Here is a 27,239-nt window from a genome sequence, read left to right as displayed (position 1 = left end):
AGAGATTTCAAATCAGCTGGGTGTAGAGATACATTCTGAGCTGTGCAAGACACACCTCTCATGTAAACCTCTTGGTTTTCACAGGCTTCCTATTTTCTAATGCCAAAACTGACTTCAGCTTTGCAAATGTTGTGGGATACTTGATGTGGGTGAACAAAGGTGTGGTGAGTGCATCATATGTTCCATTAACATAATTTCCCAACACATCTCTCATGTATATTATATTAATACCATGCACATAATACCTGTTAATGTCGTGTATACTACACTTTCCATGTATGTATTCACTGATTCATATCAGTGGACTGGATTCTCACCATAGGAGAACCACCTGCCATTTACACACGGACACACAGCGATGAAAATGTAGTTATAAAGCAATGGCTGCCCCTTTGTTGTGACATAAAACCAAGAGCCAGATTAGATTAAAATGTATGAAAAACCATGGGAAGACACTTTTTACTTGAAAAGCTTGATGAAGAATCCATTATGGTTATACCAAATTGTCCCATTAAGGGGTGGGATGTTCCCCAACACACATAGGAAAGCCACTCTTAAACCTGATAGATCCCAAAGGACCCACACAGAGACCCTATACCGGCATTGTGTCTCTGGGCCCCATAACACATTCCCCCCTTCTCCAGTACCAATGGGGTTGCACTGTTAGGAAACTCTCTAGCTTCAGCTGCCCAGTGTCCCCTGGCTGGTCATAGGGAATCTGCTGAAAGACACATCCAGCTTGTGGCTGTGCCGGGAACAATGTGCATCACACCCAGCCTCACCTCCTTACAGTCCCTGACTCTCCCCTCTTCCCCATGTGGAGCCCAGACTTTGCAATACTCTGTCGTCAGCCACTTGATTCACTCTGTCTGCAGTCACTCCTCTGCAGGGTCAATCACTTGGCATGACTATTTATTTTGCTCTTGCTGACATCAGCCATTTCACTCACCTTTCACCAGAGGTTAACCAGAGTCTCTGGCCAGCTGTGTTCCCCTGGCAAGCTAGCAGTGCCCTAGACACAGGATAACGTCTTACTTCGGGCCATAGCTAATACACGTGAGTGTTTACTGTTTCCAGCTGAGCGGTCAGTGTGGTAATGTGCAGTTAAATGCTGAGCAGCTGTATTTGAAACAGAATGTTGCTTCTGGTTCCTGAGAGATGTGTGTGAAGTTTTGGAACTGAAGGGGTGGGAAACGTTTTCCCATGGGATTGTGGGATAGAGTGGGCAGACTCTGAGCTATGTCCACACTGCAAAATGTCTGAGCTTTGACCCGTCACAGCGGAACTTGGGCTCTGATCCACCCACCTAGCAGGAACCATGGGGATGAGTCCAGAGGGGTTCCTGGCCCAAGTCACACTCATTTCTGTATGGACAGAAGGGAGGCTTGCGCTTAAACCCGAGTCTGAGCCCAGTCTTAGTGTGATGCATAGACACCCCTTCCCCCCACCCAACGCGGTTGCAGAGCCCAAGCTCCAACCCAAGCCCAAATGTCTATACTGAAGTTTTATAGCTCTGCAGCCTGAACCCCACAAGACTGAAGCAGTTGACACAGGCCAGCCAAGGGAGTTTTATTGCAGTGTAGACATACCATAGGCGCCCCTTTATGCCAACTGGCAAAGGGTGCACCCAACACACTGTCTTTAGATTATTTAGCCAAACAGTGTCTTGTAAGGTATATAAAAACTGGTGACATGCTGGTTATTAATATTATTGTGTGATGCATGTACAGTTAGCGTGTAAAGAAATATGTATGTGTGCTGGAAGTATGTTCCTAAAATATGTGCAGCCTAAGCATTCCAAAGAAAATGAATAAACAATCATAAGCAAAGGAATGTTGTTTCACCCATTTGCCTTTGTCTCTAATGTAAATTGAGCAAGGTGAGGCCAGAGACAATGGAAATACATTTACATCTAAGGTAAAAAACATGATTAAGACAATCAAAAAAGCAAATTGAGCAGAGGATGAGGAAGACAGCATGGCATCTACCAGCAGGGGAGAGAAACTTTGTCTGGATTTACTTTGTAAAGAATACAGTTCAAAGGTTTACTGAACTATAAAAGGAAGGGGAAAGAACCCGCTAGTTATCCAAAGGGGGCAACACCCTCTGATTCTGTTAGAGTTGGAGCCTCAGGCCTGAAGGACTGGAGACGCTGCAAACTTGATGTAAGTGAGAAAACTTCCTAGGCAAAGATTGCAACTTACTAAAATTGAGTTTTAGTTACTAGACCAGTGGTTCTTAACCTGGGGTGCACACACCCCCTGGGGGTGCGAGATGCCCTTTCTGGGGGTGTGAGACGCCCTTTCTGGGGATGTGAGACATGCCAGATTTTTTAAGAAGGTAAATCATCAAAAACACAAATTAAGCACAGGCACGTAAGTACAACTACTTTGTTTTATCAAACCTACATATTTATTAATATTATACATTTTTTAATGATTACTGTAATATACAAACAAAAATATATCTAGGTTTAAAGAACTGACCTACTTCAACAATTTTTTATAAGGGGTGCGAGAACATATTTTGATTTTTGATAAGGGGGTACGAGAACATATTTTGAGACCCAAAGGGGTGCAGGCTGCAGTAAAGGTTAAGAACCACTGCACTAGACAGATTGTTTTGTGTCAGAACCGTACCCGTTTCTTTCCCTCTTGCTCAGTATCACTTAAATCTCTGTTCTTTATTACTAAACTTAAACTTAGCATTACTATAAAACATCTCGGTGCTGTTATATTGAGTTAAAGTGTGAGTCTTCAGTTAAACTGAGAGACTGGAGTGTCCACTGTCTCTTTGGAGGCAGCAGACGGAATCATTTCTGTGAGTGTCCAGTCCGAGGGACTGGACACTGCAGAGAGATGTTTCTGGGGGGACACTGGTTCACTGACTGTTACCTGCAAGGCAAAGACTAGCAAAGTCTCTACAGATTTGCTGGTGAGGTGGACAGGGAGTTGACACACAGTCCAAGCCCCAGCAAAGCATATGCCTTGCTGAGGCAGAGGGGTAACACAGTGACTCACTGTTCTGGCTGTCCTGAGGAAAGAGTCACAGCTGGTGTTATACTTATTGCTGCCGCAGTGATTATATTAGAGAGAGCGAGAGACCTTGTAGGAAATCAAAACAGCAGGAAACCTATTTCTTTGAAATGTAACAGAAGTGCTCAGTGCCAAGGTCACCAGCTAATCATGTGAAGGGAATGACCTCGAAATTAAAAGTCGTTTTGAATTTTATGTTAATGAACTATGAAGGGGAGGGTTATTCAGAAAACACTTGCAGTGTGAAGACTGATTATCTGAGCAATGAGGGGAAACTGAGGCAGCGCATCCAAACTGAGGCAGTGGATGGATTTGAAGCCAGACAAGGTAAGTCCCTGCTTCAGGGACCAACAGAATGCTTGTTATCTTATGACCAGGAGGAGTTTTTAAATTAAAACTACAGTCTGGCAGTAAATCATTCTTTTCTTCTACACAAAAAAAGACAGAGGAGCCAACTTATGGATAATGAACAGGAAGAATTGAAGTTGGGCATGCATAGAAAAGGCTGGTTGTGGGGAAGGTGGGTTTTTTTGTTTTTGCAACTAGCAGCTGAAAGAAATTAGAAGCAAAGGCAGAATTTGGAACTATACAGAAAATCTGTTTTGACTCACTTTCAGCTTTGGGAAAAATCGCTTCAGTGATTTCCACCCAGTGTAATCAGACACCTGCCTATGTATGGAACACCCTCCCCTCCTCCTGTGTAGATGCAAAGCCATTATATCTGTGATATTATTCACACATCTGTCATGTCAGGGAGCCGGGCAGTTACCTTAGTAAGTGGGTAATTACAGGAGCAAACAGCTTTACAAAATAGTACAGTATATGGGATGAGGATGGGGAGAACACCTGGCCAGGTAAGTGCTTGCCATGTCTCTCTTTTTTTTTGGGTGGTGATGATGTTCATGATTTCATATAAAGCTTGATGTGTGAGGTTTCCTAACTCTGTGTTTAAATACAATTACTATAGTCCAGGCAGTCATGGGCAATTCTGGGACTTGATAGTTAACTACTGCAAAAGGTATCAGTTTATAGTTCTTAGCCCAAGAAATGAAGTAATGAAGCGACACTGTCATCAAAGAAACACTTTCTTTGTTCCTTTTAGAAATACAGATTTTCATAACTCATTTTAGAATCTCTTCCTTGCAGTCCTGATACAGTATGGAAGGTGGTGGTAAAGCAATGAAAATAGAGTACAGTCCACAAAACATATAAGAAATAGGGGTGGGGGGGAATTGTTTCATTCTTTAATATTGTACATTTAACACAAGTAGATCATTTCTTATGGTAAGAATTGAGGTTTAGTTTGATTTTTAGAGCCAGATTTTTGCATAATATTATCCATTTCTGTGGGCATTGAATAATTGCTGATTCATTTTGTCCCTGCAATTGTGTGCCCCAAATCAAGGCTTCTCGATGGCTAAGTGAATCAAATATTGAACAAATTATGGCTGGACTGAATATTTGGTACTTAATCCATCTGGCCAGAATGTGATGTCTGTACTCAGGAGGAACAATAATTTACACCAAAGGTACTCCCTTTGAAATCAGTGTGGCTAGTTGTGGATTAACATACTTCTCAATGTGCATAAGGGTATCACAGTCATTTGTTACTGAGGACAAAGTTGAAGACTGTGGCATGAGTCTGGATTGTCCTCTCACCTAGTGTAAATCAGGAGTTACTCCACTGAAATCAGTGATGTTACACTGGAATAAGAGGAGAATAAAGTCACAAATCTTTTTCCAGGAGACTAGGGAAAAGTCCATTCCAGAGGTCCTGGTCCCTCACTAATTTCTCTTGATGTGAGAGAGGATAAAATACAAGTTCAGGATTGCAGATCGCTGGAGTCCCCAGAGATTCTTTGCTAAAAGATATAGTCACAGCAAGGGGAACAAAAGACCATAGAGAATGACGCTTGTTGATGAAGCAGAACTTCTAGATCTCAAGTCGTGCTGGTGACTTTAGTGTACAGCAGTGGATGATTACTTTATTAAATATATTTTCACACCTTTTCTCTTCATTAACTATCTGCTCAGTTTTCTCAAATTTATTTGCTATTCATAGTTGTAATTTCTGTGAGTGCATTTTGGTCCATAGCTCCTTTCACATTATGAAGCTCTAGTATATGAAATTCAAGCTTTGTCGACTAGTTTCACTTGGCATATAGGTTACACTGCATGTTTTTGGCCCCTGATTGGATGAGCATAACTTCTAGAAACAAGTTTTGGTGCAGATAGTGACATCGACAAACTAAAAATATGTTTACCACAATTATGCTCCAATATTTGCTTAAAATTTGCTATTTCTGGAAACCACTAGCAGACTAGTTTGCTTGGAAGTTCACAGACAGCAAACAGAACATGGATATGAACACTTGCTAAGTGAATTCACTGAAATGAATACTAATGACTACTTTTCATTTTGGCCCTGTTCTAGCAATGAAGAGTCAGAAGAGCTGATTCTCTTCTAGATTGCACTGTTTTAAATCAGGATTAAGTCCACTGAAGTCAGTGGAGTTACATCAGTGTACATGACAGATGAATCATCCCTGGAGTTACTATTATGGGCCTTGATCTAAAGCCCATAGAAGTCAGTGGGAGTCTCTATTGATTTCAGTGGGCTATGGATCAGAACTATAATGATTTATCTGTCATGACAAGACCAGAGAGCGAAGGCTCAGATATCTCATCTTGGATATGATGGGAGGCGGACAGACTTTATTCAGTTGATAATGTTGAGCTTCAGTGAAACCAGTTTGCTTTTTATTTGGACAGAAAGCAGAGGCAGACTTCTGTGGAAGTGCTGGCACCATTCTAGGCACCATCCAGAGGACTCTCATCCCAGGGACCTTCCTCTTCATCCTGGCTGTGGGACTAACTTTGAACGTGCCCATCATCTGGATCCTCGTGTTCCGGGTGAAGCGCTGGAACAGGAGCACTATTTTCCTTTGTAACTTAGTTTTGGCTGACATCACTTGGATCTTAACCCTCCCCTTTCTGATCTCCTACCATCTGAATCAGCTGCATTGGACCTTTGGAGATGCTCTTTGTAAGATTACCAGGATAATTTACCATGTTTGCTATTACTGTAGCATATACTTTGTCACTTGTCTGAGCGTGGATCGCTATTTGGCTATAGTGCATCCGTTAAAGTCTCTGTGGTTGTTGAATAAACAACAGTCACTACTGATTTGCCTATCCGTATGGGCAGTAACTAGCTTGGCCAGTGTGCCAATCCCCTACGTTGCCAGCACCCAGATATGCCCAGACAACAAAACTATTTGCTCTCTTTATGTATTTTCCAGCTCCACCTATATAACGCTTCCCCTTTCCATGTGCTGCACGGTTGTTGGCTGCTTGCTGCCTTTTGTTGCTATTTGTTACTGTTACTGCAGCAGCGTCAGGACACTGCAAAAGACTGGCCTTCATCACTTTCAGAAAAGGGATAAGCTCACCAAGCTCATGTACTCTGTTCTGATCATTTTTGCACTCCTTTATTTCCCTTACCACCTGTCAAGAAACACCTGCATCTTCTTAAGAGCATTGTGGCCCAATGCCAGTAGGTCCATTGAGCATGCAGACACCGTGTTCTTTGTAGAGGTAGCAGTGTGTAGCCTTAATACTTGCATTAACCCTCTCTTCTGTTTCCTGTCAGGAGGTGATTTTCGAGACCAGGTTTGCAAAATAGCCTCCTCTTATTGTCACACCAGAACCTGGAGGAGTCAACAGCAAAGGACATCTGTGTACCCAGTATAACTCCATTCCCTCACAAAACTAATTTTGTCAAGCTGAAAATTATGGGCAAAATTTTAGCCCCATTCAAGTCAACGGCAAAACCCCATTGACTTCAGTTGTCAGGAGTTCACTGTTTATATAGTACCTTGGAGATGCTTTTATCTCTCAGGTTTGTAAGAACAATTAACTGGGGAAATTTAATTCTGGAGTTGTGGGAGATGGTTATAAGCAATAAAATTATTCAGGAAGTCCTAGAGTCTAAAATTTGTGTGAATCCTGGTTCTATTTTATTCAAAACACCAAAAATTAAGGAGGTAGTGAGTAGAGCTGGAAAATGAAGTTAATGTCACAAAAAGTATTACTTTTCAAAAGGTTCAAAATGGATCTTTTTTTGGTCAAAATTGATCATGGAATTTTATAAACAAAATTTGTAGCAAATGTGTCATTGAAAATGTTAACAAAATGCGTACTGGTATTTTTCATTTACTAGATCCCCCATTCCAATGAACAAATATGTTTGTTTATTGAGTCTTGTTTTCAATTTTGATAAAATTTCAATAAACTTTTCAATACTTTGATTTTTTTCAAAAATATTTTAAAAATGTAGGTTTTAAATGAAAACAAAATTGTATGATAATTTTTCATAAATTTTGTTTTGAGAAAAGCCCATCTTGCTACAAAAACTTTTCACTCACAAAAATAAAATACCTTGGGTACAAGAAAATGTCTGCGTCTGGCAATGATTTCAAAGGTTAAGGGGGACAGATGCATGCATTATTTTTGCTCATCTTAAAAAGTAGAGAGTGCCTTTTCTTCTTTCTGGGGCTTCTTGATCCTCCACCAATTCTACCTCATGAGGAATCTACAATTTCTTCATTTTGGTTGCATTGCAGCTATCTGGATTTACTCCTTGTACAGATTCTCCCTGGCCTACAGAAAAAAATCAGTGTATTGTGATAAGGCTGCAATACCTTTTGAAGCTTATTCATACCAAACATATTGTGATGCATAACCATCATAGGCCATCTCATTTCTCTAAAAGAACACATACTGAAATTGGGAGATACCAGGTGCTTGGATGCAATCAGGAACCGAAAAGCTTGGTTACACTATCTTTCCTCCTCATCCACAGAGACCAGAATGGGCTTGTTTCTAATCTTCTTTACACTGACACAAATCAAAGGAATTACACCTGAATGAAACTTTTGCAAGTGAGATCAAAATCAGGTCCAGGTGTTTCGCAATCCTTATCAGCCGCTTGTTAATCATTTTCATTTTAAAATGTTTATTAGTTGCTTTACATTTTTCCATAACTCTTCATGAAACAGCAAAGGATTCATTAAGAAGAGGTCTTGGAGGAGAGGGTGAAAGAGGCTAAAATCTTAGATGATGGAATCCTTAACTAAATGGAACACATTCATTAAGAATGAATAAAGCCTCATTTTCAGAAGCACTGAACACCCAGAGCTCCCACTGATTTCAGTGGGAGCTCAGCACTTCTGAAAAATCAGGCCACAAAACTAGCTGGAGACAACTTCTGCTTATAGAGTGGCATTCACTCACATGCAGGGTGCCCATACTTTGCCTTTTGCATCACTTTGCTCCTTTACAGGGAAGTGGAGTATGGATAGAATGGCCATTCATGGGCTCCTATCCCAATACGTGCCAAGGAGGGGTTTCATGTTGGCATTCAGATAGCTTACTGGGAGCAGACAGGGAACGAGATAGTGGATCAGCACTTATGAGGATCCAGAACCCATGCCTAAGGGCTAGCGAGAATCTGCTTTCAGCCCCACAGACTGTCCATAGGTTGAGAAAGGATTTCCAGCCCTTGCATCCCTGAGGAATTCCCTGCATAAGCACCAATGCTTTCTAAGAAGATTCCATTACATTTAAGGTAGTACTTAGCTTCCTGTAGTTGAGTCCCAACAGAGAAATTTGCAGACTTTCTTATAATTCCTTCCCTTCAGTGCCCCACCAAATCCTACTATTTTTCTCTCACTTGACACACACTCCCATTACCATTCAGGATTTATGACTTACTCACCATGCTTCTAGTCAAGGAGGACTGATGGGGGCTCTCTGTTAATACCGCTTCTTAACTGCCCGGAGGTGGGGTGGCTTTTGAATAACAGGCAATTGATTTATTAAGCTTTTTGGAAAAGAACAGTCAAGGCACAGTGTATATGTGAAGTTAAGATGCCCATGCAGACTGAGACAGACTGCAGTGCTTGATACCTTAGGTGTAATGCTAACCAGATGTGAAGGTACTTCTGGATGATTTATGATGCATACTGATGATGAGGCATGCACCATTCAGAGGGTGATTAATATTCTTGCCATAAATCATATAAAGCAGGCATCGTGCAATGAAAATCTGTTGAAGCAAAGAAACCAACTCAGTTTAGAGGGTGACATAATATTAGACTGGCTGGACTCATGGATTCAATAGAGATCTTTAGCAAGATAAAGTGTCTCCAGAGCATGCTGTTTCCATGAACTACAGGTGCCTCCCAGTAGAAGAGAGTGTGAAGGTGAACACAACCATGCAAACAGAAAGGATTTTTAGAAAGTATTTGCATCCCAGAAATTCAGTCTAGGAGTTTGTGGCTAATGAAGAACTTTCAAATTGGCGCTAATAAGAAGTCAAAACTCTATTATTGGCCTGATTTAAAATTCACTGAAGTCAATGGGAGCCTTTGCAATTAATTCAATGGGCTCTGGATTGGGCCCTTACAAAGGAGCCGATAGCCAAATGCCATGAATATCTGACAACATGCTCAGTGTGAAAGGAACGGGTGGTCTCCAATTCTTAGTACACAAGTGCTGTGTCACAATTGGCTCTAATTGATACCAATATTGGGAGGCTGAATCTTCATCAGAAACACTGAAGGAGCATGAAGACTGGGCTAGTGTCTAAACCTGAGAGGTGGTGGACATTGTGTTGGGCATATTGCATTGCCCCTGCCCATGTTGTCCATGTTGTGGTGGATAAATGCAGGCAGACAGATGATGACTCCATTTTCCAGGTCTGTTCATCTGACACCTTCTGAGAAAGGGCTCACAAGCAAGTATGAAAAGTCAACTTGCTGTGCCTAAGTCAAGAAACTAAACTGTACAATTAAAATGGAGAAAGACTCTGACACTCTTACTCATGTGGTTCAGTGCTCTTAACTTTGGACGTAGCCCCTTGATTTTAATGGAACTACTTACAGAGTACGGTACTGGTACGGTCACAGTGAGTAAAAGCTAGCCCATGGTTCAGAATGAGTGAAACTGTTGAGAGAGAACAAGAAACTAAATAGCAAAGTTTAAGAAGTTATATACTGCAAGAATTAATTATTTATCCAACGAACTCTCCTCCCTCCCTTTGGTGTGATCTCAGTACCTGTGGCAAGCAGCTATAACACGGCATTTTCAGGGCTCAAACGCTGTTCTTTCCTGCCTGTTTATACAGGACTCATGTTTGACCCCTGCTTTCCTGTAGTTTAATGGATGTTTTTCATGATTAAGACATGCTTAATGTTTTGGAAATGGCCCTTCTATATTCCTGAGCAGGACTTTAGAACACCCTACGTGAGACAGTCATTGAAGTACCTATGGCAGGTTTAGGACCAGAGCATAAGGAGACAGGACCTTTGAGATGTTTAGCTAGGAAAGGGTAGAGTACTACCCAGCAAAACACTCTGTGCTTAGTAAAGCTGCTAGATTTTTATATTGAATCAAATCCTCAAATCCCAATTTGATTTTTTTACTAAGGACTTTTTTTTACAGTCCTTACAGAGGCAAACTCTCCATTGGCTTCAGTAAGAGTGTTGCCCAAGTAAAAACTTCAGGGCTTGTTTTCTTATTATCAATCACTGTTATTTCTTAATCATATATATACTGTAGAGGAAATTTGCATGGCATTTTACACACACACAGAGTAAGATGTGTTCCTTGTCAAGTGATTAAAAAAATTAATCACGATTAATCGTGATAAATCACACCGTTAAACAATAATAGAATACCATTTATTTAAATATTTTTGGATGTTTTCTACATTTTCAAATATATTGATTTCAATTACAACACAGAATACAAAATGTACAGTGCTCACTTTATATTTATTTTTGATTACAAGTATTTGAACTGTAAAAAAACAAAAGAAATAGTATTTTTCAATTCACCTAATACAAGTACTGTAGTGCAATCTCCTTATCTTGAAAGTTGAACTTAAAAATGTAGAATTATGTACCAAAAAATGCCCCCAGCATTCAAAAAATAAATAATGCAAAATTTTAGAGCCTGCAAGTCCACTCAGTCCTACTTCTTGTTCAACCAATCACTCAGACAAACAAGTTTGTTTACATTTGCATGAGATAATGCTCATGGTTTACAGTGTTACCTTAAAGTGAGAACAGGCATTCTCATGGCACTGTTGTAGCCAGCGTTGCAAGATATTTATGTGCCAGATGCACTAAAGATTGATATTTCCCTTCATGCTTCAACCACCATTCCATGGGACATGTGTCCATGCTGACGATGGGTGCTGCTTAATAACAATCCAAAGCAGTGCGGAGCGATGTATGTTCATTTTCATTATCTGAGTCAGATGCCACCAGCAGAAGATTGATTTTCTTTGTTGGTGGTTTGGGTTCTGTAGTTTTCACATTGGAGTGTTGCTCTTTTAAGACTTCTGAAAGCATGCTCCACACCTCGTCCTTCTCAGATTTTGGAAGGCACTTCAGATTCTGAAACCTTGGGTCGAGTGCTGTAGCTACCTTTAGAAATCTCATATTGGTACCTTCTTTGAGTTTTGTCAGATCTGCAGGGAAAGTGTTCTTAAAATGAACAACACGTGCTGGGTCATCATCTGAGACTGCTATAACATGAAATATATGGCAGAAGGCGAGTAAAACAGAGCAGGGGACATACAATTCTCCCCCAAGGAGTTCAATCACAAATGTAATTAATGCATTATTTTTTTAATGAGCGTCATCAGCATGGAAGCATGTCCCCTGGAATGGTGGCCAAACATGAAGTGGCATACGAATGTTTAGCATATCTGGCATGTAAATACCTTCCAGTGCCAGCTACAAAAGTGCAATGCAAATGCCTGTTCTCACTTTCTGGTGACATTGTAAATAAGAAGCGGGCAGCATTATGGACTGTAAATGTAAACAAACGTGTTTGTCTTAGCAATTGGCTAAACAAGAAGTAGGACTGAGTGGACTTGTAGGCTCTGAAGTTTTACACTGTTTTGTTTTTGAATGCAGTTATATAACAAAAAAAATCTACATTTGTAAGTTTCATTTTTATGATAAAGAGATTGCACTACAGTACTTGTATGAAAAATATTATTTCTTTAGTTTATCATTTTTACAGTGCAAATATTTGTAATAAAAAATAATATACACTTTGATTTAAATTACAACATGGAATACAAAATACATGAAAATGTAGAAAAATATCCAAAATATTTAATAAATTTCAACTGGTATTCTATTGTTTAACAGTGCAATTAAAACTGCAATTAATCATGATTAATTTTTTAAATTGAGATTCATTTTTTAAGTTAATTGCATGAGTTAACTGCGATTAATCGACAGCCCTAGTTCCTTGCCCTGAAGAGCTTTCATTCTCCACCAGACTTAGTAATTTTATACTGCAGGTTTTCTATAGCCTGGGATATAAGCACATGGAGCCTGGAGTCAATGGGAGTAGGATCAGGACCATGCTCTTGAAGAGGTCAGTAAGGTGCAGGGCCATAGGTTTCCTGAAAGGAGCATACATTGCTCTGTGATACATCAAATCCATCCCATACCAAACATGGGGAATGGTACTTTTCTTCCAATTTGGCCTAATTGGTCATCTAATTGCACATACCCAATTGCATTTGAAGCCACAGCTTCCTCTAACAAAGCCAAATAGCTCTTCCAGGGCATAGCGGGTCCTTTTCCAACATATAACAAGAATGTTTGTGTATAAAAGGTGTAAAATTAGCCATCATATGATGAAATGAAATAAGATGAACCACATCCCCAGCCTCAGGTTAGTCTGTTCCCCAGAGACACTTGGAAATGAACACTGTGTTCAGGAGAAGCCAATGTTTCCAGTTACACAAGATCATGTCAGGATCACAGATGTTTCAAAAGCAATGGAAAACAGAAGGGTGCAGTCTTTCAGTCTCAAACTAACAAGTGTCTTACACCCCTGATCCCTTGTTCCCTTGAACACAGCACAGTTGTCAGCATGCTCATTAGCAGTGTCCTAAAATAAAGCAGAGGTTTTTCTGCCACTTTTAATGATGTATTGTTGAAATGTTCCCAGAGGGAAAACTGAGAAACACCCTAGGTATTCAACAAAGCTCCGGCAATACAGTCATTCTGTTGCAGAGGCTTCCTTAGAACCTTTTTAAAAGCTTCATCTCGCCTTTATGTCTTGTGGTAAGAAAAAAGGACATTTATTCTCATGTTCACCTTGAAAAATATGGACTCTTTCCACAAAGAAGATATCTACCACCATTTACCACTTCAAATGTTTATTGTGGAAAAAAAAGCCAAACTCTTTCTTGCTCATAGGCAGTGAAAGAATCGTGTTTCAAAAGATAACAGAATATCAATGAAAGCTTCTAACATCAACAAGACCTGAGACAAATAACAACTAGAGCTGACTGGGTATTTTTTGTATTGTTGTGGTAATGAGAAAAATGAAATAGAAATTTTCCTCAGAAAATTAAGAGCCATTACAAGATTTTTGCCATCTTAAACTGTTCTTATAAGAAACTTTGCAAGAAAACACTGTGTCTGTTCAAACAGAATAGTTACATACCAGACAGGAATGACACAGTAGTAGTCAAAGTTGCTCATTAACATAGCGCAGTTATCCTGCTTTTCTAAAAACCTTTAGTTGAGCATCTCCATAGATAACAAAACCCCTCCAAAATGGGGTAACCTATTGTGGGGACTTTTTATGCTTAAGAGGTATTTTTAGAACTGGAGGGTCAAGGACCCAAAAATGGCCTTTAAAATAATATAAAAGCAACAAAGCAACAAAAGGAAGTTGACACTGTGCTTCTAGAGGGGCTGGGGCTGATCCTTATTTACACAAAACCCCTTTTACACAGCTCTGGCAATGTGAAGGTATGCTGAAATAGCATAAATTATATTTATATTCACTTTAAACCCCCCTTTACACTGTCAGAGTGGTGTAAAGTAGCCTTAATGTAATTAAGAATAAGCCACGCTCATCTATTGTATAAGATTTAATTCAACTTTTAAATCCAGCAATAAAGGATGTTATTAAAACACAAACAAAAATAGATTAGATTATATATAATAAGGTAAAATAGAGGTCTTGACAATTTATGATAATTAAATATCTCATAATAGCATTAATAAATGAACACATGTTAACACCAATGTGCTTGGCCAGATTTCAATTTAAGTAATTACTTCTCATTGACTTAAGTTCCACCACCATAAACTTTTGTATTGTGTTCATATGCACTGCTAAAATTGTTGCTGTTTCACCCAGAGGTAGTTGCATTTCGATATGTTATATGACTGATTGCTAAAGACCTTTGGGATCCTTTGGTATTAAATTTTAGATGAGCACAAGAATGTAAAGCATCAATGTTGCTGTGATACACAAGAATATAAGAACATAAGAACGGCCATGCTGGGTCAGATCAAAGGTCCATCTAGCCCAGTATCCTGTCTTCCAACAGTGGCCAATGCCTGATGCCCCAGAGGGAATGAACAGAACAGGTAGTCATCAAGCGATCCATCCCCTGTTGCCCATTCCCAGCTCCTGGCAAACAGAGGCTAGGGACACCATCCCTGCCCACCCTGGCTAACAGCCATTGATGGACCTATCCTCCATGAACTTATCAAGTTCTTTTTTGAACCCTGTTATAGTCTTGGCCTTCACAACATCCTCTGGCAAGGAGTTCCACAGGTTGACTGTGCGTTGTGTGAAAAAAATACTTCCTTTTGTTTGTTTTAAACCTGCTGCCTATTAATTTCATTTAATGACCCCTAGTTTGTGTGTTATGAGAAGGAGTAAATAACACTTCCTTATTTACTTTCTCCACACCAGTCATGATTTTATAGACCTCTATCATATCCCCCCTTAGTTGTCTCTTTTCCAAGCTAAAAAATCCCAGTTTTATTAATCTCTCCTCATATGGAAGCTTTACCCCTAATAATTTTTGTTGCCCTTTTCGGAACCTTTTCCAATTCCCATATATCTTTTTTGAGATGGGACAACCACATCTGCACGCATTATTCAAGATGTGGGCGTACCATGGATTTATATAGAGGCAATATGATATTTTCTGTCTTATTATCTATTCCTTTCTTAATGATTCCCAACATTCTGTTCAGTTTTTTGACTGCTGCTGCACATTGAGTGGATGTTTTCAGAGAACTATCCACAATTACTCCAAGATCTCTTTCTTGAGTGGTAACAGCTAATTTAGATCCCATCATTTTATATGTATTGTTGGGATTATGTTTTCCAATGTGCATTACTTTGGATTTATCAACATTGAATTTCATACACATTTTGTTGTATTTTTTTGCCCATTTTGTTGCCCAATAACCCAGTATTGTGAGATCCTTTTGTAGTTCCTTTCAGTCTGCTTGGGACTTAACTATCTTGAGTAGTATCTGCAAATTTTGCCACCTCACTGTTTATCCTGTTTTCCAGATCATTTATGAATTTGTTGAACAGTGCTGGTCCCAATACGGACCCCTGGGGAACACCACTATTTACCTCTCTTCATTCTGAAAACTGACCATTTATTCCTACCCTTTCTTTCCTATATTTTAACCAGTTACTAATCCATGAGAGGACCTTCCCTCTTATCCCATAACAACTTACTTTGCTTAAGAGCCTTTGGTGAGGGAGCTTGTCAAAAGCTTTCTGAAAATCTAAGAACAAGTTAAGCAAGCATATTTATTTATAAGGCATAAATAAAATTTATGATATCAGATTTCTCTATAACAAAGCAGAAAAGCTGCAAGTGTTATAATACAGTGCTGCTTTATTTGACACTTTAACTGGGCTTTGTCAATTGTTCAGAATTTCCGTTATAAGTTTTTGTTCAGTACCTAGCTGTCTATGTTAAAAGTAAACTAGTTGGAAAAAATGAAACTAGAACCTCCCAATGTAGCTTGAAAATTTGTAACTGCAGAGCAGTCAAATATGCTAACCTAAAATCAAACTCTTTCTATGTTCAGGCTGAAATACCATACATACTCTTACAGGAAAAATAAGGAGGAGTCCTTGTGGCACCTTAGAGACTAACAAATTTATTTGGGCATAAGCTTTCATGGGCCACAATGACTCCTCGTTGTTTTTGCTGATATAGACTAACACGGCTACAACTCTGAAACCTGTTACAGGAAAAACAAAAACTTAGTCCCATTTACATTGCATTATTCGCTTCCACCACCAGATGGCACAAGCAGTGCCTTCAACCAAATAAAGTACACTCTTAATTCTTGCCTCAAATTAACTTTTGAACCAACCCAGAATCAGATTCTGACATTATAATAAAACCCCAAACTTGAGTGCTTTAAAACAGAAAAACATACCTTTAACTAAATACTCTGAATTAGTGCAATAATCTCATTTTTCTTTCTTTTTCTTAGAATTATTAATTTTATACCTTTGCCAAGCAAATGCAGCAACATGGAAGTGGAAGGAGGAGAGAGAGGACTTTGTAGAGAGTCAGTTTTTCCACTGAAAGAGAAAACAGTGACAAAGGGAGTCTCAGAATATTTCCCAATTTAATTTATTCTGTTTACTTTGAACAGAGAGTTTGCCAGCAGAGCTACACACAGAGGATTCTACTTGACAAAAGACTGCACAGTCCAACACTGCAGCCAGCTCCTTGTTAGATCCTTGGTATCTTTCTCTCTCTCTCTCTGTATCTTTTCTTGTGACCTACCTGTTCCTGTGCTCTCACCCCAAAGCCACAGGACTGTATTTTCAATAAACATGGGCTAATTCAGGATAGATCTGAGCATTAACTTTGCTTCTGTCCAGATGCTTAGGAACTCCTCAGTCTGATTCAGCTAAAACCATAGTCAGTAGAGCCACAAGAAGAGAATACTTACAGGGGGCCTTTAAACTGTATCTCGGATTGCTTTGTACTGGTACAGTGGAATAATATATTCCAAAGTATGGCATATGCAGAGACATTATTTATTATTATTTGCCTCGAGGGAACTTCCAGCCACCCCTGTGAGGATCAGGATCCCACTGTGCTACCTGCTGTGCAGACACACTAGAAGACACCGTCCTGTCCTTGAACAGTTTACAACCTAATAAACCAAGCAACGTATGGAGGGTGGGGGAACAGGCAGCAATCAATTATATGCAGTTTCAGTACATACATTACAGAACCTCTCAACATAATCCCTCAGTAGCCTTTACTTCCATATTTGCCTGTGTAGCACTGGAGTCATAACCTCAGGAAAAAGCGATGCTAGCTGGTTATGAAGCAGATCTGCAGCTACTTCTGAGAAGGCACCTCAGGCAAAATCATCAAGGAAGCAATGTTAACCAAGCTGCAACTATATGTGACATTGGCGGGCATCCTGAGTGCTTCAACAACTGGGCTTCAGAGCAGGACACAGCACAGAGACCTCACTAATGGATGTCCTCCCATGACAATGGGTAGAGGCCACATTTGGGTTCTTAAATGACTTGATCTCTGCAGCTTTCAACAGAGTTGACCACTGGTTAGGTGCTACTAATCAGGCCTTCAGGACATAGCTGGATCAGCCAAAGGCTGCTCTAAATTCTGCCAAGGACAAGACCAGCACAGACCCCTGATGGGGAGAATGGTGCAAAGATGCATTAAAGCCATCTTTGTGTTTCCTTCTCTTAGCTGTAGCTAAGGATCTGCCACAGGATTTATTTAATGAGCAACCTATTAACATAAAAATAAATTATAAATCAGTGGTTCTCAATTCATGGCCAGTGGGCCACTTGTGGCCCAATCAGCACACAGCTGCAGCCCATGTGACATCCTCAGGCCCATACAGGTAGAATATATACTGTGTGGATGTGGCCCACATAAACATAGACTGCTACATATGAGACCCATAGTGGTAAATAGGTTGAGAACCACTGTTATAAATGCACAGGAAATAGATGCCCCTAGGTTTAATGAGCTATTGCTTCTTCCAGACACAGTCTCCTTTCAATCAATTTCTCTGCCCTCACACTTCCTATATGGCCTGACTTCTTTCCAAGAGAGATTATAGTTCTTTGCATCCCTTTGGGATTTTATAGTTCCCCAGCCCCAAAGGAGGTACCAAACTGCACCATTGTTAAGGTGAAATCCTGGCTTTATTGATGTTAATGGTCAATTGACTTCAATGGACCCAGAATTTCAGACTTAATCTGTGAGCCTTGCTCAGACTAACAGCATTCCCAAATTGATTTGGATTCGGTTGCAGTCATGCACCTTACTGCTGAATTTTTATGGGATAAACAATTGTGAACCTCAAAGAATTGTACTTTATATTATGCTATTTTATTGAAACAGATTTTCAAAGTCTCCAAGGGGCTCTGGATACCCCAAAGTCTCAGGCTGAATGCGAGTGTGTGCGTAGAGGGGAGGGTCTTTTAAATCTTTTAAATTTACATCTACAAAGTTGCACTTTTGTAGATAGGATTCTATCATATAATACCACTTCATTGGTGGATCTGTGTGCATGTCACATAATAAGAAAGGGCAATACATTTTGTAATGAGTGATGTAGCTAAAGCAAGGTTGCAGGTAATCTAGAGAATCCAAATATTTTTAAATTAATCAAAAATCACCAATTTATTTCACTGATGCAATCTACAGATATCTAATATGATAACACTGTGCTGTGTTCATCAGTGACACAACTAAATTTAGCAAGCTGAGTCAGACACCCAGTCAGAGATATATATTATCAGGCTGATTCTATAAATCTCTAGATACTATTGTGATGAGTTCTATAGAAAACTTAAGGATGGATAGATCAATATTAATATGAAAAACTGAGCTTTGAAAAACACAATCATGAACTCTCAGCTTCTATTTTGCTTAATTCATTAGGAATACAGACAGAAGACATATAGGGAGACTATGCAGTATTTGGGCCATTTCAGGCACCCAAACCTTCAGTTTTCAGTCAGAAAAATACTTCCATTCACAGGTAGTGGGAATGCTGCCTGATCAAATGGTGCAGGATCAATCATAAATATAATTGTCTGCACTCAGTTCCATGAGAAAAACTTTGGAGATAGGCAGCATCCTGCTGGACTCACACATCATCCCACAATTGTTCCAAGAGCTTCTTTGAGAACAGTGTTCTTATTGGATTATTTGAGACAGATTTATCTGCTTTCAACTAATGTGTGCACGTGCTATCATAACTGGTATTTACTGCATAAGGGCCTGATCCAAAGCCCACTGAGGTCAATGGAAAAACAGTCCATTGATTTCAAGTGTGTTGACAGAAAGACTTTAATAAGAATAATTAACAATGATTCATATCTTCAGGCCACCAATTAAATAGGTAAATCTCCAGTGTCATTTAAAAGGCTGGCTGGTCTGGGCATGTTTTATAGCACTAGCCATCATAGTCTCTTACTACGCAGTTGAAACTGCAGTTGAAACAATTAGTAGAGCTCTCATTGGGAAAGGTCTCAGGAAACTGCTAATATGGTATACACTAGGCATAGTATACCCACTTCAGAAATACCACTGCACCTATGGATGGTATCATTTTAACTTTCCAAGGTCCATTATTAGAGTCTATTTTTTATATACGTAAGGAATAGTTCATTTTTTTCAATGAACGAGCACATCAGTCCTCTAACACTATTCTTGGGTGGTGTTAGGCTGGATACAGATGAACATTATTAATTATTATTTAGTTCTCCCAAACCAGTGAGCACTCCTTATCCAATGAGCTTTAGTAGTAGCAGTACAATAACAATGTGGCAATGCTAAGGAATCCAATTTGGGCTCAGAGCCCATTCGTAGTAGGTACTGTGCAAATGAATAACTCAAAGATAAGCCTCTGAGGCAGAAACTAACACTATAAAGCCCTGATTTAGAAAAGCACACTTTAAATTTTAGATATGTGCTTAAATGCTTTCCTGAACAGGGATGCTTTTCTGAATCTGAGTCTAGAACATTTCCCCATTACTGACTGAATTATTCTCTATCCCTTCTGCCTCTTGGAAATTTCTATTAATAAATAGGTTTCAGAGTAGCAGCCATGTTAGTCTGTATTCACAAAATGAAAAGGAGTACTTGTGGCACCTTAGAGACTAACCAATTTATTTGAGCATAAGTTTTCATGAGCTACAGCTCACTTCATCAGGTGTATTCAGATCACTGATCTCCCCACTGTATTTTCTACTGAATGCGTCTGATGAAGTGTAGATGAAGTGAGCTGTAGCTCACGAAAGCTTATGCTCAAATAAATTTGTTAGTCTCTAAGGTGCCACAAGTACTCCTTTTCTTTTTATTAATAAACAGGTTGTCAAATATCTGCAATGGTAAACTGGAGAAATGAAGCAAGGTGACCCAATGGACAGATGCAGTTAAAAAATTATGGATGGCAATAGAGACTGTAATAAATCCTAAAGTTCCTTTCAACAAATGAAATGAGAAGTATAAAGAAGACTCTAAAATGAAACCTGCACTGAAGGCCACATCCAATATTTAGCATTCTGTATAAAGCGAAGCTGAATTTCAATATGAGGAAGTATCTTGTTTTAGGAGTATATAGTTTAAATGTACTTTCTATTGTGGTATTTTATGGTGCTTTCATGTCTTTGAAATAGCATTACAAACTGGAATCTACTATCATTGCAATAGCTGCAGTGTTATAAGAATTGGCTTTACTGATATGAACGTGCTTTGCTGATGTAAAATATCATTGTCCTTCCACCAGAGGGCAACACTAGTAAAAATATTTAAATAATCCAGAACAATTGTTTTTAGAATATTGTGGCAGGACTATATATTTTAGCAGGAAATTATTCTTTTCACCTTGATTTTAAAAATATTTTATTTATAGAAACTTTTGTTACAGAGAAAGTAAGCAAATGCAAGGGCTTCAATTTTCAAATAAATTTGTTTTTGGGTACAGAATTATGAATGTCCTTTTTTCTGATTAATAAACATTGTAATAGAAACTTTGAGATGGATTTCATATTGGAAAGAGATTTAAGATAAATGCAATCATGATTTAGAAATAAAACGTTACTTTTAACATGTACAATCAACTGCTAGGTGATTAAAACTGATAAATGACTACCAAATTCTGTTTGCAGTGGATGTGTGTACACTGGAAAGCTTGTCTCTTTCTCTAAGAGAAGTTGGTCCAGTAAAAGATATTACTTCACCCACCTTGTCTTTCTACCAAATTCTGGAAAGACAAGATGACCAAAATCTCAGAACGTACCTTGATCACTACAGTGGTGAAAAAATATCATATGTAAAAGTTATATTAGATATTACACAAAAGTGTCATTAAAGGGCAGGTCACAAAGGTATAAAAATTACACATGTATAAGCGATAGAAACCATGTGCATGTCTAATATATAGATCTAAATTATGACAATGTATTAGAGAGCTATAAATGTTGAGCTAGAAATAAAATATGATCTTAGATGGACAGACAGATTCTATCTATTTATGGAGATACAACTGTCAGATTACATCTGGTATTAATATTCCGATGTATTTTGCCATTGGTGCCCTGAATGACTCTGAATGACTACCTTCTGCGACATGGTCACGCCCTTTGTTTACATTAACAGCACAATTGAATTAAGTACAATAGCCTCTGCATGCAGCAAACTCCCTCGTAATGCTCTGTAGTCCTTGCCCTGAACAACGGGGTCGGGCTATGCGTCAGAAAAAGAGGAGTGGGGGGAGGGGGGGGGGCTAACGCCAGCGCTCAAAAGTAAATTGTCAGCGTTTCATAAACTCCAGTTTCCCTTTTAGCTGCATCATCCTCTGGAAAACCTGGATGGGGACGATGACACGGCTCCTCTTCGGTTTCCATAGCATCCAGTCTTCAAGCCCCCCGCAATGAATCCGCCCAGTTCCCCATGAAAGTTGGCAGCCCGGGAGGCTCCCGGTTGCGCTCTCCCCGGTGCTGAGAACACTCGGGAGCCACCCGAGAGCCACGGGCGCTGTCTGTGGTGCTGAAATCACTCCGGCACACGCGGGAGCGACAAAGGGCGCTGGGCAGATTAGAATCACCAACGCCCGACGCGCGAACTGCCGGTCTACTCGAGATCCTTGCCCTGGGCGCGCTGCCCTGGGAGTAAGTGGCTGCTGACTTGCTCACAGTAATGAAGTGCTAGGGCTGCTATTGTCCGAGAGCTTGGAACTTAGCCGTCAGGTTCTCTCCGGCTGGCACGTGCTGGGCATTGGGAACTTTTGACTTCTTCTTTGGAGTGATAAATTAGATGACCCTCCCGCCCCACACACCTCTCAATCCCTACGGGTTAGGGAAAGGTTCAGCAGAAAACCAGGATTTTAAACACTGGACCATCTTCTCCTAGGAAGTAGGGTCATTCCCCCTCCCAAATCAGCCATGGCACTGCCTCCACCGTCTGCCAATGAGTCCTGCACCTCCGAAAAGACTTTCTAATTGTGGCTCCCAACTCTGTTCTGTTAGGAAAGCCGTGGGTTGCATGTAGCTTGCTCGCTCTCGCTCTCTCTCTCTCTCTCTGGCTCTCCCCCCTCTCTCTGGCTCTGTCTCCCTCTTGCTCTCTCGCACACACACACATACACACACTGACTCAGGCTCCCTTTATCTGGAGACGCTCCGATAGCCATGGGAGAAAAAGTTAGAGATTAAACCAATATGAGCGATCATAGCTGTTCATAGCAGTGCCCTGTCCAACACAGAGTGGAGCCCAGTGAAAACCTCTGGAGGCATGGAGTCGGTAAAACAAAGGATTTTGACCCCCGGCAAGGAGGGAATGAAGAATTTTGCTGGGAAATCGCTCGGTCAACTCTACAGGTAAGAAAGATCTCGGTCCGGGAGCTGGATTTCTTACTGGAAAGAATGGGAGGCTTTCCTTAGCCTAAAATTGCTGGGATCAGTTCGAATATACGCTATTTGTGTAGGTTAGGTTGCTGATAGACTGATAGCTATTTATAGGTTTTCTTGATATCATCTACAAACTAACGCTACCATTACACTATGGCACCGAAATAACTTGCATAGCTGGCTTGCGGAGGATGTTTTTAAATGTGTCCTAAGAGATTTCCCCCATCTTTCTACCCAGAAATTTGATCTCATTTTAAAAATAGAATCAACAGAGAGCAGCACTCCTGTATTTTTATTTCATTTCAATGCAGGGCACCCGTAGGATCCATTTCACTTTCCTCAGAGAGCGTATTTTTTTTAAAAAAAAAATGAAACTATAAAATCATTCCTGATTTCGATTAACCGGTTCCCCTGTGTAACCGCCCGTCAGATGAAGAAAAGCACGGAAATGCATAAATAATTGATAACCGAACGATTTCTCTCTTTGAAGCTAGGACAAATATATTGAGAGAGACACCTTCAATTATTTATCCGTCTGCATAGAAAAGGGTCCATTTCTTTTGTAGAAAATGCACAACCGCAATGGATGAAACCATAAAGTTAATCCAGCAATAGGGGGGTGCGTGTATTTCCATCGTCTTCAGGTGTGTGTATAGATGCACGCAACCACACACCTGAAGTGCATTGACACGAAATTTGAGCACACCATTCCTCGATTGGATCACACCATTCCATCATAAATGGCCCTGTGAAATCTGACGACTTTGGTGACCCCCCCCCCCAATATGATTTTTTAGGAGAAAACTACAAAATAAAAATCGGGAGAATATATTTTCGGACATTTGCCTTTAGAACAAAGTACCCCTCTCTCTCCAGCGTTATTAGAATTTTCTGACTAAAGCAAAATGCGCGATTGTCTGAATACCTACAGTGGAAGTTGTTTTTCTCCACCTTATGCGGCAGTGGAGAATAGGCACAGTATTATTCCAACAATAATGGTAAATGATTTACAACTTCCTATGTAATTTTGAAAGGAAAGGAAATATGAAGTAAATTATCAAGTAAAATGAGGCTTCCTATTGTAATAGAAACTAGTACAGTTAGAGTCTAGAAATATATGGTTATTTTACCACCAGCCTACATAAATTTAATCGTTTTAAACGAACTGAAAATATGTAAAATATCTGAAAAACAGAATAAATTAGTATGGGCCTCTCGAATATCATGGGAAATGTACTTTTCTTCTCTACGAATATAACTACAATAATCGAGTTTAGCACTAAATATTCTTCGATAGATATGAAAACACTCCTGCAACTCACAATACCTTCTATATCATATCTCAAACAGGTTTTTAAAGAATGGTCTAAATAAGGCACTCTGTGAACTTCCGAGGATTTAACAAATATTCCATCAGGACTAGCCACACTTCAGAGAATCAACGTATAATTTTCTATTCGTAATTTTAAAGTGGAAATAATGTTTATTATGTCCCATGATCTTTGCTTCATTTCAGGTGGAATCAAATCAAATCAATTCTGTGCGAAAGCTGGTGCTCAGATTTTATCGTTTGAATGAACCAGTTTTAACTATAAAATATATTGTTCTATTTTAATTACATTTTTAAGAGGATGGGGATCTTGCAACCCTGACTCAGGGGAGTAAGCCTTACATCAGTGAATAATAAGAGTAAATTCAACTGAGTACGTGTTGCAGGGCATGGCCCATCCTTTCTTTATACATAATATGAATAATGTTTGGGGTCTGATCCTGCCAATCGTTACTCACCCATTACTCAGGGGAGTTGACCTGGGTTGAATTATTCACCTGAGGAGAATTGTTCACGTGGGCAAGGATTGGCAGGCTTGGAGGCAAGGCAGCGATCTAGCAAAATGGAATGTTTGGATGCAGTTTTCAAATACCCTGTTCTGCAGGGGCTGCACTTCTGAGTAGTTAATCGGCCTCTTTTGCATCTTACTATAATGTGGGGAATGTTTTAGCGATAAACCCAGCACATTTTTTCCTCAAAAAAGCATATTAAAATTTTTCTCCCCTATAAAAATAAAATACACGTACATGTTTTGAAGCATACTGTGTGGGTGCAAATGGCTGCATTGATTCATTATATTATAATCAAAATGTGTAAATATTAATGTATGGATTTTCCTTTAGAAGTTTAAACTTAAAACCCTGGGAGCTTCGATTTAATATTTTGGTAAATGTGGGCACTGAGAGAGCAGCGGAAAAAACAGACCTAAAGTAAGTCTAGTTAATAATCAGAGTGCAGATTATTGCATGTAATCTTCACCAATTCATGTTATTAATATTGCAAAGGTATTGAGTCATCTGCAGATGGGTAGTTCTCAAACACTGGCATGTTTCGTTAAAATGGCTATGACAGCCATTTTGCAGATCTGGAATAAATAGAAATAATTGCTCATCTTTACAGCATTTCTTCCGCTTCCACATTCACAAGCACTGTAGAACTAATTTCTCTCATATTTATAATGTAATAACAATAGAGTTTAAAACTCCAAGATAATTTTTCATCTCCCAGCAATCCCCTTTGAATTAGACAACATGGCGCCTCTGCAGTGGTTGCAGCTGATGTCTTCTTAATGTCTCCTACATATTTAACCAGAGATCTTTAATGATAGATGGACAGTTCCATCTGCTGCTCCTCCCTCTTTTTTGGGGAAATGAATAATTATGCATCCCACAGGTCTTGCTAAAGAACAACTGAAGGTAATTTTTCAGTCATAGTGACTTTGCCATTCAAGTGACCTGTTCGGGAGAGTTGGCTTCAACTCTCTTGCTTGTCTTTTCCCCTTGTGTTGGGCAGAGTCCTAGAGAAGAAACAGAAGCCTGCGGACAACATCGAACTCACAGAAGATGGGAAACCCCTGGAGGCCCCCGTGAAGAAAGCCCCAGTGTGCGACTGTACCTGCTTTGGGCTCCCCCGGAGGTACATCATTGCCATCATGAGTGGACTGGGATTCTGCATCTCTTTTGGAATCCGTTGTAACTTGGGAGTAGCCATCGTGGATATGGTCAATAACAGCACCATACACCGAGGAGGAAAAATTATTAAAGAGGTGGGAATCACTCCCCTTTAATCCCGCAACACGAATATAAATCATAATATCCTCAGGACAGAGTAATAACAAAGAATGAATAGAACAAGTAAGACCCCCCCCCTTAGATTTTTATGATATTTCCAATCATTCTAATAATAACAATAATAAAATCGAGACGGTTTCCTCCTTCTGCTATAATCTGCTCGCTTCTGGGTAGGAGAATCCTACAGTGAACTGCCCCAGAACAACGTCGTATTTTATTTATAACAGAGAGGACAATGATCCAAAGAATGTTGTGGGGGGGAGGGGGGGAATAAAAGCTCGATTGTGCCTATTTTGTTTTCTTTCTTTCCCAGACCAAGAGGTCATTCCGTGGCACAAGTTTGTGTGCAGATATTTTGCTTTTATACCCAGCTTTGGGGACCTCAATCATTTCGTAAATTAAATGCACGGAATAGAGAACATGAGCATGAATAAACGACTCCAAAGCGGCTGCCCAATTCTCTAAAGGAAATGGAGTGGTTTGTTGCGGAACGTTTGGAAATATCAGGATGAATGAGTTTTGGTTAACAAAATGCAACGCTGTAAAAGTCATCTATGGCCCAATGAGAAAACATTTTTCATTTATAAGGTGCTTAACCATATGTATATCGCCTATGTACACAAAGACAAGAATACATCTGATTTGTAAATGTATACGTGTAGAAATGTATACATTTATATATCATATAGAATATATATTTGTGTATATACAAATACACGTGTGTACATACACAGAGGGATAAACAGGCAGCTAGATAGACCGATATGACCGTTTTCGATTTCACTGAGTCCATGCTATAGATATATTCGATGGGCTCCATTGCAAATGCAGGTGATCCACTTACGATGAGCCAAATCATTTTTTTTCCCTCCAAAATACCTTGAAGCACTTTCCTCATTCCCATGTTTGTGAGCTTACCTGCGATGTAGGCAACTGGATCTCTCTCGGTCTCGCTCTCTCTGTAGAGAGATGTATTACAACTGACTGTGTGTGCCAGGGAGCGTGAGAGTGAGTGTGAGTCTGAGTGTGTGTTTGTGTGCGGAGGGGGGGGGCTTTCCTCTCTCCTCCCCTCAACCCCTTTTCTAGACTGGATCGGACAGAAGAAAACACATTTGTTGCCACCCCTTTCTCTAGGAGATTCAAGGGTATCTTTGGTTCCAAGATTCCCATATTTTTAGGGTTAACAGCAATCACGAGATAGAAATCATGTCTCTCCTCTCTCCTCCAGTACTAATGCCAGATTTTTGTAGGCATTCTAGCATATTTGTTCTAGAGACCAATTTTAACGCA

At 39.7% G+C, this 27,239-nt stretch overlaps 1 protein-coding gene and 1 long non-coding RNA gene across 3 annotated transcripts in view; one reads left to right on the top strand and one right to left on the bottom strand.

Moving 5' to 3' along the window:
- LOC140912784 (uncharacterized) overlaps window positions 1-26,672 on the bottom strand; it is a 120,566-nt gene extending 93,894 nt beyond the window's left edge. The window contains exon 1 of the long non-coding RNA XR_013635933.1: window positions 25,774-26,672. This is a non-coding gene — a long non-coding RNA (uncharacterized LOC140912784). The remainder of the gene's footprint in view (window positions 1-25,773) is intronic.
- The window catches only part of SLC17A6 (solute carrier family 17 member 6), a 50,324-nt gene continuing 44,866 nt past the window's right edge, over window positions 21,782-27,239 (top strand). The window contains exons 1-2 of one of the 2 annotated variants that reach the window (XM_073347834.2): window positions 21,783-22,799; window positions 25,672-25,924. In XM_073347834.2, coding sequence (XP_073203935.1) covers window positions 22,714-22,799; window positions 25,672-25,924 — 339 coding nt within the window. In that variant the 5' untranslated portion in view covers window positions 21,783-22,713. Of the gene's footprint in view, window positions 22,800-25,671; window positions 25,925-27,239 lie in introns of both variants that reach the window. The other variant, XM_073347835.2, reaches the window with a different exon arrangement.

This window comes from Lepidochelys kempii, chromosome 6, assembly GCF_965140285.1.
Source record: "Lepidochelys kempii isolate rLepKem1 chromosome 6, rLepKem1.hap1, whole genome shotgun sequence".
In the NCBI taxonomy this organism is placed as follows: Eukaryota; Metazoa; Chordata; order Testudines; family Cheloniidae; genus Lepidochelys; species Lepidochelys kempii.
Note: the sequence above shows the minus strand (reverse complement) of the source record. Positions and strands in the feature narration are given on the sequence as shown.